The sequence below is a fragment of the Emys orbicularis genome, chromosome 4 (genome assembly GCF_028017835.1).
Source record: "Emys orbicularis isolate rEmyOrb1 chromosome 4, rEmyOrb1.hap1, whole genome shotgun sequence".
Taxonomy (NCBI): Eukaryota; Metazoa; Chordata; order Testudines; family Emydidae; genus Emys; species Emys orbicularis.
This window is the reverse complement of record NC_088686.1, coordinates 152063517-152082148: the sequence shown is the minus strand read 5'-3', so window position 1 is coordinate 152082148 and position 18632 is coordinate 152063517. Positions and strand designations below refer to the sequence as shown.

General features: G+C 54.3%; 1 protein-coding gene across 1 annotated transcript in view; it reads right to left on the bottom strand.

The window, feature by feature from the left end:
- Positions 1–7977: 7977 nt before the first annotated feature.
- The window catches only part of NUP160 (nucleoporin 160), a 55991-nt gene continuing 45336 nt past the window's right edge, over positions 7978–18632 (bottom strand). Inside the window, exons 31-36 of the mRNA XM_065403271.1 lie at positions 16823–16946; positions 15671–15772; positions 14757–14898; positions 11711–11836; positions 10802–10906; positions 7978–8546 (exon numbers count right to left, since the gene is read on the bottom strand). Of these exons, the coding sequence (XP_065259343.1) occupies positions 8460–8546; positions 10802–10906; positions 11711–11836; positions 14757–14898; positions 15671–15772; positions 16823–16946 (686 nt within the window). The 3' untranslated portion in view covers positions 7978–8459. The remainder of the gene's footprint in view (positions 8547–10801; positions 10907–11710; positions 11837–14756; positions 14899–15670; positions 15773–16822; positions 16947–18632) is intronic.

Below are 18632 nucleotides of genomic sequence, written 5' to 3'. Positions count from 1 at the left end.
CGCTCTGCAGGAGCCCTGAGCACCACCCCCACCATGGAAACTCCCAGAACGCTCTGCCACGGATTCCTGGCGCCTGCCCAAACCAGGCAGGAAGCCCAGGCTTCAAGCTCTGCCCTCGGTCCCTTACGTCACTGCGCTGAACACGGGGAGGCCATTGGCACAGAGTTCGTTTTAACAACTGTACTTTAAGATTTTATTTTCCTCTCAAAGCTTCTTTTAGAACAGGGGTGGGCAAACTACAGCCCGTCGGCCACATTCAGCCCATCAAATCTGGTCCTCAGCTCCCGCTAGGGAGCGGGCTTGGGGGTTTGCCCTGCTCCGGTGTTCCAGCCGGGGAGCGAGGTCTGGGACTTACCCCGCTCCGCGCGGCTCCCAGAAAGTAGCCAGCATGACCCCCCCTCAGGCTCCTACGTAGTACAAGGAGGCGAGGGCAGGCAGCTCTATGTGCTGCCCCAGCCCTGATCCCCCTCCTGCCCTCCAAACCCCTCAGTCCCAGCCTGGAGCCCCCTCCCACAGCCTGAATGCCTCATTTCTGGCCCCACCCCAGAGCCCACACCCCCAGCCAGAGCCCTCACCCCCTCCTGCACCCCTACCCCCAATTTTGTGAGCATTCATGGCCCGCCATACAATTTCCATATCCCGATGTGGCCCTCAGACCAAAAAGTTTGCCCACCCCTGTTTTAGAACCTGAAATTCAGGAAACTGGCAGGGTGGCCCACTGCACAGCTGGACAAGGATCTTTGCTTCCCTTCTGCCAGATACCGATTGGCATTCCAGCGAGGCACCAACCCGGCACTGACGGGACTAGGAGCTGGGGGCTGCCAATGGTGAAATTATCACATCATTAAGGCAAACAGGGCAGAAGGCTTTTCAGTGGGCTCGGTCAGGGAAACCATAGGGTCTGTGGGGAGGGAGGGTGTGAAGTGCAAGAGAAGACATTAGCCTCCACCATGGGAATAGCAGAATGGTCTCCTGGGAGCGCTGGATGGGGCTAGATACTGCTTTGCCAGTGATGGGCAAGGTCTGGCCCAGCTGTTTACGTGTGTCCAATTCTCCAAGACCTGGTACATCCACTGAGAGCGACTGAGTCAATCTGTTACCCAAGACAGAGCCTTCTGCTCCAAAGCAGAACATGCTGTAATTAAATCTGTGCAGGGCTGCATCCAAGGTCAGATGCCAGTAATACACCAAGCACAAAAAGGGAATAAACCGCAGAGTAGAACATCATTGCTATCCTTTCCAGCACCTACCTCCACAATCTACAGACCCTTTGCTCCCAAACTATGACTGCCACTACGCAACTCCAAGATGCCATGTCTGCGATAGGTGAAGAATCCAGTCACTCACAGTAGGAGCAAAGGACACAGGGGCTGAGCAGACAACTCAGGAGAGATGAACACAACCAACCACCACAACAGCTTCCACTCCTACTTTGGAAAGGCAGAAACAGCCCATACTGATCAGACAGCCACAGGCCAGACAATAAACAAAAGCATCAGAGAGCTGTGAGGAGGTAAGGAAAGCCCTGCAGGCCTGAAATCCAATAAAGAAACCCCTAAATAAATACGATGCATCAACAGGCTACCAGAGATAACCTGACCCATTAGACCAGTGGTTCTCAAACTTTTGCACTGGTGACACCTTTCACACAGCAAGCCTCAGAGTGCGACCCCCCCCCATAAATTAAAAACACTTTTTTATATATTTGACACCATTATAAATGCTGGAGGCAAAGCCGGGTTTGGGGTGGAGGCTGACAGCTCACGACCCCCCATGTAATAACCTCACAACCCCCTGAGGGGTCCCAACCTCCAATTTGAGAAACCCTGCATTAGACTGTACGGCAGCACCCAGCTATTCAGGCTGACATCAGCAGCCCTGTATCCATCACCTTGCCAGCAAGGGCTACGATACACATGTAGACACCCACCTAATGACCCCATACCTACCGCCCTGTCAGTGACAGTTACAACACACACAGAAACTCACCAAGCAACCCCGCACCCTGCCAGCGAGGGCTACAACACACACTTAGTGAACTGCTCAGAGACCCTGCATCCCTGCCAGCAAGGGCTATAATACACATGTAGAAATCCAGCCAGCAGCTCTGTCCCCACTGCCCTGCCAGCGAGAGCTAGAATGCAATATAGAAACTTGCCTGACCATGGGGCAGGGGCGATTAATAATCATCTAGGGCCATTCCTACCAGCAGTGTAACAGACAGCAAACATTATTAGCTCACTGCTCTTTTGGGAACTATGGACTTCAGTTTCAGTTAGTTTCCCCAAACCTTTTTTTTTTTTTTTTTTTACCGTTACAGCACCAACTTAACCAAACACCCATGCCACGAAGCACTAAACCACACACTCCTCATGTGACCCCTGGTGCTGGCTGGACGAGATCGAGCTTCCAGCATCTAAGGCCAAACTGACAGCCTATGGGGACTCGGGGTGATCCCCACCAATCCCCACACCCTGAGCCCTGCGGGCAGGGCAGGGCCTGCCCCCCCAGGGCCAGCCACCCCCGAGTGGTCAGGACAGATATGGCATCAAGTAGGGGCCGGGCCCACACTGCACAGTGCTGGCACCAGGAGTGGACAGGCCCTGCCGGGGAGGGGGCGACAGGCTGGAAGGGACAAAAACACCCAGGGCATCGCCCTCCACCCCTCTGGGACCCCCACCCCGGCCCTACCCCCGTCGGACACCCCATCTCAGTCCTGCCTCCCTTCCCCGGACACTCCCCCCCCTCCTGCCTCCCTATACACCCCCCGGCCCTGCCTCCCTTCCCCGGGCACTCCCCCCCCATCCTGCCTCCCTATACACCCCCCGGCCCTGCCTCCCTTCCCCGGGCACTCCCCCCATCCTGCCTCCCTATACACCCCCCGGCCCTGCCTCCCTTCCCCGGGCACTCCCCCCCTCCTGCCTCCCTATACACCCCCCGGCCCTGCCTCCCTATACACCCCCCGGCCCTGCCTCCCTTCCCCGGGCACTCCCCCCCATCCTGCCTCCCTATACACCCCCCGGCCCTGCCTCCCTATACACCCCCCGGCCCTGCCTCCCTTCCCCGGGCACTCCCCCCCATCCTGCCTCCCTATACACCCCCCGGCCCTGCCTCCCTTCCCCGGGCACTCCCCCCCTCCTGCCTCCCTATACACCCCCCGGCCCTGCCTCCCTATACACCCCCCGGCCCTGCCTCCCTTCCCCGGGCACTCCCCCCCCCTCCTGCCTCCCTATACACCCCCCGGCCCTGCCTCCCTTCCCCGGGCACTCCCCCCATCCTGCCTCCCTATACACCCCCCGGCCCTGCCTCCCTTCCCCGGGCACTCCCCCCATCCTGCCTCCCTATACACCCCCCGGCCCTGCCTCCCTTCCCCGGGCACTCCCCCCATCCTGCCTCCCTATACACCCCCCGGCCCTGCCTCCCTTCCCCGGGCACTCCCCCCCCATCCTGCCTCCCTATACACCCCCCGGCCCTGCCTCCCTTCCCCGGGCACTCCCCCCCCTCCTGCCTCCCTATACACCCCCCGGCCCTGCCTCCCTTCCCCGGGCACTCCCCCCCCCTCCTGCCTCCCTATACACCCCCCGGCCCTGCCTCCCTTCCCCGGGCACTCCCCCCCCCCATCCTGCCTCCCTATACACCCCCCGGCCCTGCCTCCCTTCCCCGGGCACTCCCCCCCCCATCCTGCCTCCCTATACACCCCCCGACCCTGCCTCCCTTCCCCGGGCACTCCCCCCCCTCCTGCCTCCCTATACACCCCCCGGCCCTGCCTCCCTTCCCCGGGCACTCCCCCCCCATCCTGCCTCCCTATACACCCCCCGGCCCTGCCTCCCTTCCCCGGGCACTCCCCCCCTCCTGCCTCCCTATACACCCCCCATCCTGCCTCCCTATACACCCCCCCCCCGGCCCTGCCTCCCTTCCCCAGGCACTCCCCCCCCTCCTGCCTCCCTATACACCCCCCGGCCCTCGCCCCGCGCGCGCCCGCCGGCCAGGCCGCAGGCCCCAGGCTCCCGCAGCTGGCGCCGCCCCCGTGGCCCGCCCGGTCCCTACCCGCTTCCGAGCCCGAGCTGACGTCGGGCGGGGCCGGCCCGTCGCGGGCGGCGCGGGGCCCGGGCGGGGAGAGCTGCAGGATGGGCCGGCGGCCCGGCGCCGCGCGACCCTTCTTCCCCATGGAGCGCGGTGCGGCCTGGGGCGGGGCGCGAGATGGCGCGCGGGGCGTGTGACGACATAGCGGGGCGGGGCCGGGCCAGGGGGTCGTGTGACGACACGGCGGGGCGGGGCTTGGCCAGAGCCGGGGTGGGGGTGTGACGACACGCCGGGGCGGGGCTTTTGCCTGCGCCTGAGCCCCTCGCTGCGGTGGGGGAGGGAGGATCTGCCCCCGGTGTCACCCAGGGAGCCCGAGCCCCTGGCTGGGGGCTGCAGGGAGCTGCTGAGCAATGCAGGCTGAGCCGGGGGCTTTGGGCTTCTCGGACCCTGCCCCACAGCCCCGGGGCAAGGACCCAGGCAGCAGCAGGCCTGGAAGCCAGAGCTGGGATCTGCCTTGCAGCCAGGGCGTAGGGCGTAGGGGAAGCCAGAAGCCTAGGCCGGGGAGCGGGGCGGCCTAGAGAAAAGCCCAGGGACATGAACTCATGCCACCCAGAGGAGTCAGGGGGCCTGGGGCAAGGCAAGTGCGGGGGCCCTTCCATAAAAAAAAAAAAAGTTGCAATACTATAGCATACTATATTCTCATGGGGGCCCCTGCAGCGCCCAGGGCAAATTGCCCCACTTACCCCCCTCCCCGCCCTGGGATGAAGCTAGGTACAAGCTGTCACATGCACAGGTCCGGTGCTCTGGTACAGCTCTGTAACAGTCCCTGGGAGGAGCCCTTCAGTGCGTCAGCCCCCGGAAAGTCACTCTCTCAATGGGATAAGTCCCTTGGCTTCACTGCCTCCTGGGACCAAACCGCTAAGCCTGCAGCACCCCTGCTTCACATCCTGAGTTCCCTTCAGTGAGTCCACCTGAGATGGGCACCTGGGGAAGACTTGCACACCCAAAGGGAGCAAATGCATCCCCCCCCACCTTCCTTAAACCAGACTGACTCTCAGCCAGTGCTGTAAAAGCAGAAGAGTTTATTAAATGTCTGGAACCCAGCATAGAAAATCCTTATTTAACAGAATAGAAAGTTACAGCAAAGTCCATCTGGGTCAGTCCAGAAACCTCTGACCCAGTTAGGCCCAGTTCAGAAGCTTCCCTCTGCCTCTAGCAGCCCACACTTAACCTCACTTGGCCCCTCCTGTCATTTGTCCTCCTGCCGGTCACACCTGGCTAGCTTCTTAAGGACAGTGGGCTGTCCATGGTCATTTGTTGCTAGATGCCAAGTGTCCAGGCAATTGGAGTGGCCGTTGTCTTCTGGGACTCTCCTTGGGCATGGGGGGACAGGCAGCTAAGCGTCAGTCACACCTGTATCTCTGGGCTTCTGCAACAAGCATACAACCCTTTCCCACCACCTAACCAGGGGAAACTGAGGCACACAATATTAATCAAAAATATTACAAAAAAATCTCAGTCACAAACTCCCCCACTTCCCTAGTTGAAGGAGGGTTTGAGCCAAGCTGCCCAGAGAACATGAGTGCCCAGGCCCAAGGAGATGGTTTGCCTTGAAAGCAGAGTCCTTGACTCATTTTAAGTCAGTGAGGATCTTCAGCTGAGCAAAAGCTGCAAGAGGAGGTGGGAAGGAAGGGAATGCACCTGGATAGCACAAATTAACACTGCTGGGATGGGGTGGGGTTCTCGCTGGGGCACAGAAGGGTGGCTGGCTGTTGGTCCAATGTGCTGCCACTAGGTCATGAAGTACACAGGACCTCAGCACTTCTGTCTTCAGGAGACGAAGCAGAGAAGTCAGACCCTGGGGTGGTGGAATGAAGTGGTTACCTGCTGATCTTTATTCAGCCACTAACTGTCCGCCTGAGCTGAAGTTGGATGAATGGTGCACATTGCTGAGCAGCAAGTGATGGGAAAAATCCACCCCCCCACCCCCCATATCCCTTGTTAACCTAAGTTATATAGGCCAATTCAACCGTGAGTGACCAAGCTGGATGCAGCACTGAGTGGGTGAGGTTCCTTGGCAGGTCAGAGTTGATGACCAGAACGGACCCTTATCTTACATAGAATCCTAGAATATCAGGGTTGGAAGGGACCTCAGGAGGTTATCGAGTCCAACCCCCTGCTCAAAGCAGGATCAATCCCCAACTAAATCATCCCCGCCAGGGCTTTGTCAAGCCTGACTTTAAAAACCTTTAAGGAAGGAGATTCCACCACCTCCCTAGGTAACCCATTCCAGTGCTTCACCACCCTCCTAGTGAAAAAGTTTTTCCTAATATCCAGCCTAAACCTTCCCCACTGCAACTTGAGACCATTACTCCTTGTTCTGTCATCTGCTACCACTGAGAACAGCCGAGCTCCATCCTCTTTGGAACCCCCTTCAGGTAGTTGAAAGCAGCTATCAAATCCCCCCTCATTCTTCTCTTCTGCAGACTAAATAAGCCCAGTTCCCTGAGCCTCTCCTCATAAATCATGTGCTCCAGCCCCCTAATCATTTTTGTTGCCGCTGGACTCTTTCCAATTTTTCCACATCCTTCTTGTAGTGTGGGGCCCAAAACTGGACACAGTACTCCAGATAAGACCTCACTAATGTTGAATAGAGGGGAACGATCACGTTCCTCGATCTGCTGGCAATGCTCTTACTTATACAGCCCAAAATGCCATTAGCCTTCTTGGCAGCAAGGGCACACTGTTGACTCATATCCAGCTTCTCGTCCACCTAGGTCCTTTTCTGCAGAAGTGCTGCCTAGCCACTCAGTCCCTAGTCTGTAGCAGTGCATGGGATTCTTCCATCCTAAGTGCAGGACTCTGCATTTGTCCTTGTTGAACCTCATCAGCCTCATACATGTGGCTAGGAACAATGCGCTTGGCTTGGGAATAAATTCTCCAGCAGGGCACGTGGGAAGAGGCGGATGTCAGCTAGGAACTCACTATTTCAAATCCTTTTGTGCTACAAATCCCAGCTGCCCACAGCCTTGCTTTGCAGATTGTCTCAAGGGGAATGCCAGGCAGGCAATGAGCCATTTCTTCTGAAGCAGTGGCTGCTGCCTAGGACAGAAGAGCCAGACATGACCCAGCCGTGCCCCCTGCAAGCACTAGAGTCAGAGTCTAGGAACTGGTGCCCTGCATTCAGCACCTGCACCATGCAATGGGGGAAAATGTTCCCCTTTATGGGAACCTCTGTGCCTTTGGTTTCCTCCTTCCTTCTCCAGCCTCCTTTGTGCTTCTCTGCCTTATGTGATCTCCCCTAGCCCCTCTGCACTTTCCAATTCCCACCTCCCCTGGGCTCACAGCTAAAAGCCTCAGCAATGGACTAACTAATGCTGACCCTTAACGTGCTGTCATCTGACTTTAGAGCAGATGCTCCATCAGGACAGAGGGGCTAAGAGAGAGTTTGTGCCCCCAGACAGACCCCTGCCTAGCTGCAGACTCGGGCAGAGACAGCAGCAGCAAGACGCTGTTCATGTTTGGAAGGTTTTCTTCACAGCCATGAGGATTAGTAAATATTTGTATTGCTGCAGCACCTAGGAACCATAGATCATGGCCACGAGGTGCTGTGCAGACAGAACTAAGGGACAGTCCCTGCCCCAAGTGCTTACAATCTAAACAGAAACTGGTTTTAAAGGCAAGTTGAGATTCTGTCTCAGACTCTGAGTCTGCCCATCAAGTAGGTTGCTCCCGAGTTAAGGAGTTTTCTTCTGCCGCTTAAGTGTTTACAGCTGAATGTGCAGAAGTTGTCAGCCGGCCCAAAAACACCAGAGGCCAGACCAATATCTCTTCTCAGTCAGTTGTTACCCAGTCACCTGAGCGCTCGCACAGATGCCAAGCCGGTGCCCCTTAGCTGCAGCTTTGGGACACGCTCCTTTCAATGGCCTAACACAGCAATCTAAACTTAGGCTTGTAATAAAGTTTCATTTTATTAAAGATCATTCAAAAACGCCACAATAAATAAAGATGACAAACCCTTTCATTCCCATTTATAATACAGGCTAAGAACGACAGGACCTCCCGGCCAAAGGCATTCAGTAAAAACAGAAATGGAGGGAACTTGGGGTTTACGGAGTGTGGGAATTACAGCGCAATAAACTAACCCACTGTCTTCTTGATTGAAAGTGGTTACATCAAAGCGATACAGATTGGGTCTCCAGCGCATTAAAAATAGAAGCTCTCCAATCCCCTGACTCGGGCAGGGAATACTGTTTTTGGACCATTATGGAAAAATAGACTTTGTATTATAGCACCACCAGCCGCACATGGGGCAGGCATGTGACCCCGACCTTTCCACTCACAGTGACAGCCCCATGCATAAGGCCTGGTCACTGCAGAACATTGCAAGCTCTCCCTGGGGCTGGGTCTCCAGCCCCGTCAGGCCACGCAGACTGCTAGTTCCGGCGATATAAGAGATCTCGGGTTGCCGTGTCAACCTTTTGTTGGTAGTCCTCCAGTTTGTCCTGCACCTTCTGGTACAGCTAGGAGAGAAGAGTGAGGGCAGCCATAAGAGGAGATAGAGCAGCACCAGGGGACAGAACAGTCGCTTCCCCCCCTCAAGTCTCCACTTAGACCATCATTATCACGCTGTCCCTTCGCAAGACCTGGCTCCTGCTGGTGGGAGAGCTACACCTGCTGTCAGCTCTGCTTTAGCCACCTCCACACCTTTTCCTCCGTTTCCCCTTCCCCTGACCCCATCACCAGAAGTGTTTTAGGACACAGATTACACGGGACACACCACGCAGGGTAGAATGACAGTACTCGCGGCTTGTCAGGAGCCGAGTGGGTTAGCGAATGGGGCAGCCTAGCTGTAGCCTCTGCCGAGAGGCCCTCTCAGCCCTGGAGGATGCAGAGAGCCTGTAGCAGGGTGCTAGGGCACAGTGCTCCCTCATCTCTGCCCGGCCACATTCACCTTGCTCCTGCAGCCCCCTTCCCGGGAGCCCCCTTTGGGCAAGGAGGTGCCCAGAACTGAGTGCTGCCATGCCAGAGTGCAGGACCTTCACCGCCCTGCTCCTCGCACGTTGCCTCTGCACACGCAGCCCAGAGCTGCAGGGTCCTTTGGCTTCCACCCCAGCTAATCGCTGCTCTGCTGGCCACTATCACCTGGTCTCACAGCATTGCTGTTTTCCAGATTTCTCCCTGCTCTGGATTCCATAGGCACTATCCGTGCTGAGCCAAGCTAGAGCCTCTTTCCTGCCCAGCTCTCCCTGCCTTTGCTGGAGGAAACAACTTCTCATCTGGCTAGCCGGGACCGCCACCCACTCACGTACTGTTTACTCCCCTTTTCAACTCAGTCAGGAAGATTTCTAGTCACTCCACTCCCTGCATTAGCCCTCCGGGTACCTGCCCTCAGCCCACTGCCTCGCCATTCAGAATCTCACTATTGGCAGCCCTCCAGCCTCTTGGCAAAAGGGATTGAGAGACTAGAAATTCATTTAATAGACATGTAAGGTTCTGCGAGGCACAAATGCTTGTCAGCACAGACCTACAGTGTCTGGCCACGGCCCTTCCTTCACCCGCCGAGCTCACAGAAACAATCCCCTTTCCTCCCAAGACACATTCTTTGCCAATTCCCACTCTGGTGAGTTGCTCCTTGTTTTGTTACCCTCCAAGATCACATACACCCTCTGTGGAACTTCCCCACTCACAAGGGATTGTTTCCTGTCCTGATTGCTGCGTGGGACAGGAGTAGGGTTGCTAACTGTCCAATTGCAAAAACCCAAACACCCTTGCCCCACTCCTGCCTTGAGGCCACACCCCTGTCCCACCCCTTCTCCAAGGCCCCGCCCCTGCTCACTCCATTCCCCCTCCCTCCATCACTCGCTCTCCCCCACCCTAACTCACTGTCACCAGGCTGAGGCAAGAGATTGGGGTGCAGGGTCTGGGAGAGAGTTAGGGTGCGGGCTCTGGGCTGGGAGTTGGGGTGCAGACTCCGGCGGCGCTTACCTCAGGCTGCACCCGAAAGCAACTGGTACATCCCTCTGGCAGTGGCTCCTAGGCGGGAGGGGTGGGGGGAGGGCAGAGGGTCTCCACAGCTGCCCCTGCAGCTTCTACTGACCGCAGTTCCCACCAATGGGAGCTGCAGAGTCGGCGCTCGGGCAGCACGTGGAGGTGTTTCCCCACCCCACCCTCCCAGGATGTGCCAGCCGCTTCCAGGAGCGGCACGGAGCCAGGACAGGCAGGGAGCCCGCCTTTACCCCGTTGGACTTTTAGTGACTAAAATCTCCCGGTTTGGCTTCAGTCGCCTCCAGGAGATAGAGCCTGATTCCGGGAGACTCGGGCGAAACTGTGAGGGTTTGCAACCCTAGCCAGGAGGAAGCTCATGGCACAGTGCTGCACCAGGCAGCACGGCACCAGTTTGGGCACACCGGCTTTTTTCCATACAGCTGAAAAGTCGTGGAGGAAGGGGGAGGTCCTTGCAGCAAGTCTCAGTGGCCTGGGGACTCTCTCACTCCCCTGCTAGGAGAGACAGATGAGCAGTTCAGGCAAGATTTCCACATGCTCATCCCTATTCTGCCAACGCTTTTAAGCATCTTCTGTTCCTCCTAGTGGCTCTTTTTCTGTTAAAGGCAGATCAGACTAAGCCTTGGCAGCCATCCATTTCAGAACCTTCATTTATCAGCGGGCTCCTACCTGTTCCCTTCCTCCCCGGTGCACCTTGGTAATGCTCCCATCCCCTCGGGCAGAGCCACCCGGCTCAGGACTTTGGGTGGCAGCACTGTGGAGATGTACTCACCACAAAGCTGTGATGGTTTGTCGTGTTCTCTCCCAAGGCCCGAAGCAGCTGGTCAATAGCGGAGTATGGCAGCCACACCATTGGTGCTATAGCAGACAACGGACGCTAAAGGGAAGAGTAGCCATTAGTACTAACTACAGCACTAAGCACTTATCTAGCACTTTTAATCCATAGACCACAATTATCCCCATTGTACAGATGGGGAAGCCGAGGAACAGGGGAAAAGTGACTTGCCTATGGTCACCCAACAGGCCAGTGGCAGAGCCAGTAGCAGAACCCACGTCTGCAGAGTCCCCGTCCACTGGGACACACTGCCTCTCCTTTAAACTGGTTTGTGGTCACTGCAGAGATGCTTAGCAGTGTTACGGGCAAGGAGGAAGTCAAATGGCAGCCAGATGTTGGTTTCGGAGGAGCTAGGAACCCAGTGATGTTCCCCAGGAGGCACATTGTGTCACATTAACCCAGTCAGGAAGGTGCCATGGGTTAGTTCTTTGAAGAGCCTCACCCTCCTTCCGGGAGTGTTACACAGAACCAGGATCAGTAACAGCACAGACGAACTGCCCCACCAACACACGCTTGAGCAGCACAGCGGAATGGGCTGGGCAGGGCTCCTCCGCATGGGCCTCACTCATGCTTCGGCCAGCAGCTCCACTACTGCCATGGGCACCTCCTGGGGTGGGCAATGGGGCCGCCACTTGCCCTTCCTCCAGCTCTGTCTATAGGGAGGCGCTGCCCTAGAGGCCCAGCCAGAAGGGCTCTGCAGTGTGCAGCTGGGAGCCCCTCTTTGCAGGCAGGGCACTCTGGAGGAGCTGCCCTGAACCTCGGCTCTGAGCTGGCTGCCACCAGCTGCTAAGGCAGTGGGGAATGGTCACAGGAGCAGGACCGGGGGGTGTTTCAGCCCTCGCCTACCTCAATCCCAAAGTGCTCGTGGCCCTTCCCCAGTAAGGCGTCCACGTACTCCAACACCAAGTCCACGGCTTCCTCCAGGAGGGCGTAATTCAAGTAGAGGCGAAGGAGCTCAGCAGCATCCACCTTCTGCGAGCAAACAGAGTTAGTGATAGCCTGGGCCTAGGCTGTGAGGGGCGCAGGGGTCACTCATGCCCTAGCAGCCACTGCCCCGAGCCCGGGTCCGGAGCCTCGGGACCAGCCACACACAGTCCCTGGGTCCAAGTCCCTTTCCACCCCTGATCCGGAGGAGCCTCTGGTCCTGGCGTGGCTGTTCCAAGCTATGTGGTCCCTGGGGAGGTTCCAGCGGCCAGGGGTTCCCGGCGTGCTAAGTGGTCTGATCACACGCCTGCAGCCAGGGCTCCCCAGGCTCTGCTGCCTGAGCCACTCAAAGCCGCCAGACGGGCTGGGGATCTGCCCTCAGCACGGGGCAGGGTTTCACCTAAACCAGAGTAATCACACTCAGGGTTACATTTCCCACGGCACCAGCCTCTCCCAGGTACGCACAGGGCCACACAACAGCCTGGGATATGCTCTGGCCGAAGAACAAAAGCTACCCTCCTCGCTCCTGCCCCTGCGTTCTTCGCCCAGGCTCCCTCCAAAAGCACCTGATTCTATTGTTACTCCCCTTTTTAACAGCCCTTGGGATCTTGCACCTGCTGGCTCTTGCCTCTGCAGGCTTCTGAATCTTCCTGCAATCACGCCCCCCAAGCAGCCCCCTTTCCGGCTCACTTGCCTCCCAGCGAAACCTTCCCAATACACTCACCCCACAAGCACCCTGCCCTAGTACAGCCCCACCCTCTGGTGCCCCCTAATATCTCCTAGCCCTTAGAATACACCCAATTTACAAGCACGGATAGTGGCTCATTCTCAGTTACACAACTTGCCTTACAACCTCACTGGATGAGCCAGGATAGAAAGAAGCGCTGTTCCTCTCCATTATCCCCTGCCGGGTAAGGAACGACCACATGGGTCTGTTACTCAGACTGTATATGGCACACACGGGAACGAAGTTATGTCTGCCACGGAAAGCTTCTCTGGTTCCTGAGTGTACAGTTTCAGAAGTTTCTTTCCATTTCCTTTCCAAAGGACCAAACATTTAGATGAAGCTACAGTGGCTTCACTAGAGAGGGCCGAGTATAAGATTTCTGCAGAGACTACGGCTGCTTTTTGAAAATGGGGTTAGCCACACTTCCAAGCTGACTACAGTCATCTCCCCAGGAGCCAGAGAAATCCATGTTTCCGAAAGTGACACTGCAACCGCTACAGAAGGTTAAAGCCAGTCAGTCCATTGGCAACCCTTTTCACTCCCTCAAATATCTTCCTTTTGGGTTGAAATTCAAACCAAAGAAACAAACAAGTCTCCTTAGCTGAGTTCATACTAAGAATGAGTCATGGTTCCCCAATCAGCTGGACCATTTTAAACTTCAACCGATCTGAACTGATTTGGTGCACAAGGTAGCAGCAGCACAGGTAGCACCACCAGTGGCGAAGGTTGCCCAACACTTCCCATTGTCAGGCCCTGCCTTTCAGTTGCTTATCACTTTGTCTAACTATTAGTGCTGACGTTTCCCGTGCTGAATGTTACTGGAAAGTTTCATTTCTCAGAACAAGAGCAGCAACACCACACCTTTTTTGCCCCATGATAAAAAATTCCTCCAACTCTTTTACAGATAAGTTCTAGCGCCTCCGTGCTTTGGACCAGGAGCTTGAAATTTGCTGTGGGGGGGGGGAGGGGGGGGAGGGGGCAACCATGGTGTCATGGATATGCCTTTTGCTCTCCCATAAACATCTGCCCAAATCCTCAGAAAGTCTCAGTTTGCACCTGGTCAGTAGAAGCTTGTTCAAAGTTTAACAGCTGAACTATTCAAAGATTCCATTTGCACTGAGCATGCTCCATCCCAGGGCTGTTTGCCATTCCCTGCAATTGCTAGTCCAGGCAACCAGGCGCTGTGGCACTGCCTCTGCTGTGCTGTCAGTGCTCCCCCTGCTGGTGCCTAGGCCCCTAGTGAAGGGGAGAAGGAGGAAGCTACCCATCTAGAATGTAGAGGTGAGAAGATCTGGAGAGAAGAGGCAGGAGACTGGGACAAGGACAGCTGTGAAACTCACTGGCAAGATGTGGATCTCATCCCCCTTTAGTGTCTGGCCCACACAAAGGATGACAACCTACTACTGCTACTAGGTCAGCATGATCCAACATGATGGAATAGCAGAATTTTCAGTTTGCTTTTACAAAACTTAGAAAACTACGTAAAAATTATGTTAAAAGAATAGTAAAACTGCAAAACAGAGCATGTGAGAGTTTCCAGGGGCCTGAGCAAACTTAATTCGGCCTCCTTGTAATTACAGTATCACATACTATTTTCCTCACAGCCCCTGCCTCATTCAGTGCATCCTCCACCCCTGAAGAGCCCCTACCCTCTCCAGGAGACCCCTGGCCCCCCAACATGCTGTCCCCCCTTGAAAGAACCCTCAAGAGCCACTGACCATGCATCCTCTTCACTTCAACCCCATACAAGAGTCCTCGTATCCACACGCTCCCCCACTCCCAGCAACCATCTAAGTTCCTTATCCAGAAGCCCCATCCTCACCCCACACAGCAGCCTCCCCTCCCCCCGCTGACCTCCTGCCCTTCCACACCCCCAAACACAGCAGCCTCCTCAACAGGGAAAGTTACTCCTCCCAGACCCTAACTTCTGATGCCTCCCCACACCCTCTGCAGCCTGACCAAACCCAAGATGTAGCCAAGCTGCCCTGTTCACCTGGCTTTGTAGCAGCTAAGAAAGTTGCCTGTTTCCAAGGCTGGGGAAGGGGAAGTCTAGTTTGGAGATCAGACTCTTTGGCCCTTGAAATTATTTTAGTTTGGTTTGGCTTCTGAACTACAATGGGTGCACGATAAACTGCATGAGCACAAAATTCCTGACCAGCAGATGTACTGGAAGCAATCACACAGCCACACAATTGTCTCTCCCCCTTCTCCTTCCTTCGACGTAGACACAGAAACATTTACCTTGTAACTGTTGATAAGCCAGTTGGGCAGCGGCACCCCATGAGAGAGGAGCTTGTTGATTACACAGTGATGATACAGATGGTTCTGGGATTTGTATCTGTCCAGGTAGGAAGATAACAGCCGCCAGGCTTCATCTGTTGCACTAGAAGACAGGATAGAGTACATCATTTTCTACTTCTGCGCTTAGACTGCAATGGGGTAGCTTGTGCATTACCAGCTGTGCGTTAGTCCCCAATAGATACATGGAAAACAGCAATCACAGAGACCTGGAGCTGAAAGGGGGCAGCCAATTGGAGATGAGCTTGTAGCAAGATTTAGAAATAAGAAAGGAAATGCAATGTTGTCAAGTACCAGCAGTCCTAGTGCTGGTTTTACCTGAGGTGTGACCAGGCCAACAGCATGTGCTTAATGCCTGCATTTAAAACAGTGCATTTACAAGTACACCTCTACCCCGATATAACTCTGTCCTCAGGAACCAAAAAAATCTTACCACATTATAGGTGAAACCACGTCATATCAAACTTGCTTTGATCCGCCAGAGCGCACAGCCCTGTCCCCCGGAGCGCTGCTTTACCGCGTTATATCCGAATTCGTGTTATATTGGGTCGTGTTATATCGGGGTAGAGGTGTACACCTAAGTGAGGTATAGAGGAAAGGCAAACACACGCTTCGCTGCTGCTTGTGTGTGGCTGGAGCCTTGGGGCGTGTTTGGATTACACTGCCAGAGTGCCGTCCTCTTCCCCAAAAGCTTCGATGCTACAGGGTTCCCTCTGAAGCAGCTGCAATCCTGGGATTTTTATGAACCCACGAATCTTGGTTTTGGTAAGAGATTTTTACCACAAGAAGCTGCAGCAACGTCTACCTTTGAAGAGCAGCCCTGAACAGTCTCTTCCAGGAAGAACAAGCACCCTTACCTGGACTCCTTGGTGGTAATGACAGAGGAGAGCTGGTTTGCTGCTAGCCAATCCCAGGCCTCTGCCTGAGCCGCTTCCCCGCCGAACTGCAGTTTGATGCATCTGGAACACACAACATCCAGCATCATACACTGCACACAAAGCTGGGGTCCCCATGCCCTCCCCTCCCACAGCTACACCATGAAACTGTTCAGTCAGGTTGGTCCTCCCCGATGCAGTTATACTCCCAGCAGTTCCTGGCTTAGCTGGTATAACAGGAGATGCAGTGGTAACCACTTGGTTGAAGTTAAACTCTTCAGATAGGTCAATTTAAAAAAACCTTAATCACACCCTAGCTCCTAAGTGACAAGAGCCCCTCAATAACCAACCTGACCCAAACAAACGTGACCTGTTCTGCAGGCACTAGGAAAAGCCAGGACACTAAGCATGGGAGTGTAGTCTGCATGTGCCAACAAGCAGGAATGGCCTCTCAAGCACTCCTAGCACGGCACCCTTGTGATTCCAATACACCCCTGTGGAATCACAGCATTTGCTGGTGTGAAAAGAAATGCTGCAGAAGTACTCCAGGTGTATTCCAGTATCTCTCTCTCCAACATAAGGGAAGCCAGCCCCACATGTGCTCCAGCAGGCACAGTTTGAGAACAGCTGAGCTACAGTGAGGAAAGCCTCTTTGCACTCAGTGAACATCAATGCTGCCAGCCCCAGAGCCCAGACACCCCGTGTCAGAGCCACGACGCCAGGAAGGATTTAAAACACTCCTGTTTTGATGTTTTCTGATTTTTAGATCTTAGGGGGCAGCCCCTCACTGCTGATGTGTGTTGAAGATCATTTTAGGTTGAAAATTCAAGCTTAGATGCACACACAAGTGTGGGACTCCCCCACAGCGGCTTGAGGGGGTGGCTCTTAGCCCTCCCCACCCCAGGAGTGAGGAGAGGGTATCACTAACCATCTCCTTCCCTTTTGCTGATCCCTGCCCTCCTCAGTTAAACCCAGCTGTTTCCAAGAGCACAACTAACACACACCTAAAATTCGCAGGCTTCTGAGACAGCTGAGAGTTGACAGGCCAGGTCATAATTCCACAAAGCTTATGCAATACAAGTTCTTCAGCATTTGTGTTATACAACCTTAAAAGCATGATAACGTGTCACATACTTGAAAGCCAGTCCCTCAAAGACAGGTGTCAGGGGGAGTTTGAAGGTCTGGCAGAGCGAGACAGCTGTGTCAAAGAGGCCAGCCTGAACCAAGAGGGTGACCATTTCCTCTGGAGAAGAGCTTCCTGCGCAAACAGAACACCCAGTCAGCGCATGCTGCAAACTGACCATTCACACATACCTTCTTAAAATGCAACACTGCAGCATGGAACAACGCCTTACTGAGGGATTCACTGGGAAAGCTACACTGAGGTAATACCTTAGAAGTCAGGAAATTCTCCACAAGGCAACATTAGACTGTGCAAAGTGGCAGGGTTATAAACAGTGTAAATAAAAAAGTGTTAGGAGACTCTGGGAATTACAGAAAAACAAGTCTGACTTCAGTGCCAGGTAAACTGGCTGAAACAGTAACTCAAAGACTAGGAAAGTTTGATGACTCTTTAACCTCATTCTCTTAAACTGCTGGACTTTATATATATTAAAAAAAAAAAAAAACCAGCCCGCGGCAGAGTGCAAGCATGGGAAGAAAGCCTCAGCCTAAATGGTTAAAGTTTGGCAAAATTATAACTGATCAAAACAGATTATAACCAAAAAGTGTTCAGCAAGTTTACCCATAGGCGTCGTTCGGCTGTAAACCCAAACCCTGCTTGCCTCTTGGTAGCAGGGAAGAAGATCGATGGGGATATTCTTACTCTTAGGTGTTTGTACTATGCTGACAGCCATCAATATTACAGGCTAACGAGTGATCCTGCCTCTGAGGTGGAACACAGCAGTGTTCAACAGCACAAAGAAACACAAGTGTATTGGTTCTGGACAGGCAGTGAAAAATACTGTATCCAATTAAAACTGCAGGAGACGTTAAGGAGGCAGAAGGTAATTACTTGAGCTGGAATTTATCTAGGAGAAGAGCCACCTACTCTTGAGAGATTTAACCTCCCCCTACCCCCAATTTGCCTAGACTTCTGAATGACAACAGCAAAGAAAGTGACTAACAGCAGCAATGCCCCAGACATTTTGCAGGTGCATTGGTTAAAGAATAGACTGAAGAGATGCTCACGATTCATACTTCTTGTAGCAGCCTAGAAGGGACCACTGTGATCATCTAGTCTGACCTCCTAACACAGGTCAGAGAACTGCCCCCAAACAATCCTTAGAAAAACATCCAGTCTTGACTTAAAAATGGTCAGTGATGGAGACTCCACCGTGACCCTTGGTAAATTGTTTCAATGGTTAATTACTCTGATTGTTAAAAACTTAAGTCTTATTTCCAGTCTGCATTTGTCTAACTTCAAGTCTTTGGATTGTGTTAGACATTTCTCTGCTAGATTGAAGAGCTCATGATTACCTATCTGTTCCCAGTGCAGGTACTTATAGACTGTGATCAAGTCACCCCCTAACCTTCGCTTTGTTAAGCTAACTAGATTGAGCTCTTTAGGTAAGTCTATACTGCAATTAGACACCCATGGCTGGCCCGTGCCATCTGACTCAGGCTTGTGGGGCTCAAGCCATGGGGCTGTTTAATTGCGGTGTAGATGTTGGGGCCTGGGCTGCACCTAGGGTTGCCAACTTTGATTGGACATATTCCTGGAGGTTTCATCAGATGACAACCTGAGGGGGGAGGGATAGCTCAGTGGTTTGAGCATTGGCCTGCTAAACCCAGGATTGCGAGTTCAATCCTTGAGGGGGCCACTTAGGGATCTGGGGCAACATCAGTACTTGGTCCTGCTAGTGAAGGCAGGGGGCTGGACTTTATGACCTTTCAAGGTCCCTTCCAGTTCTAGGAGATAGGATATCTCCATTTATTTATTTAA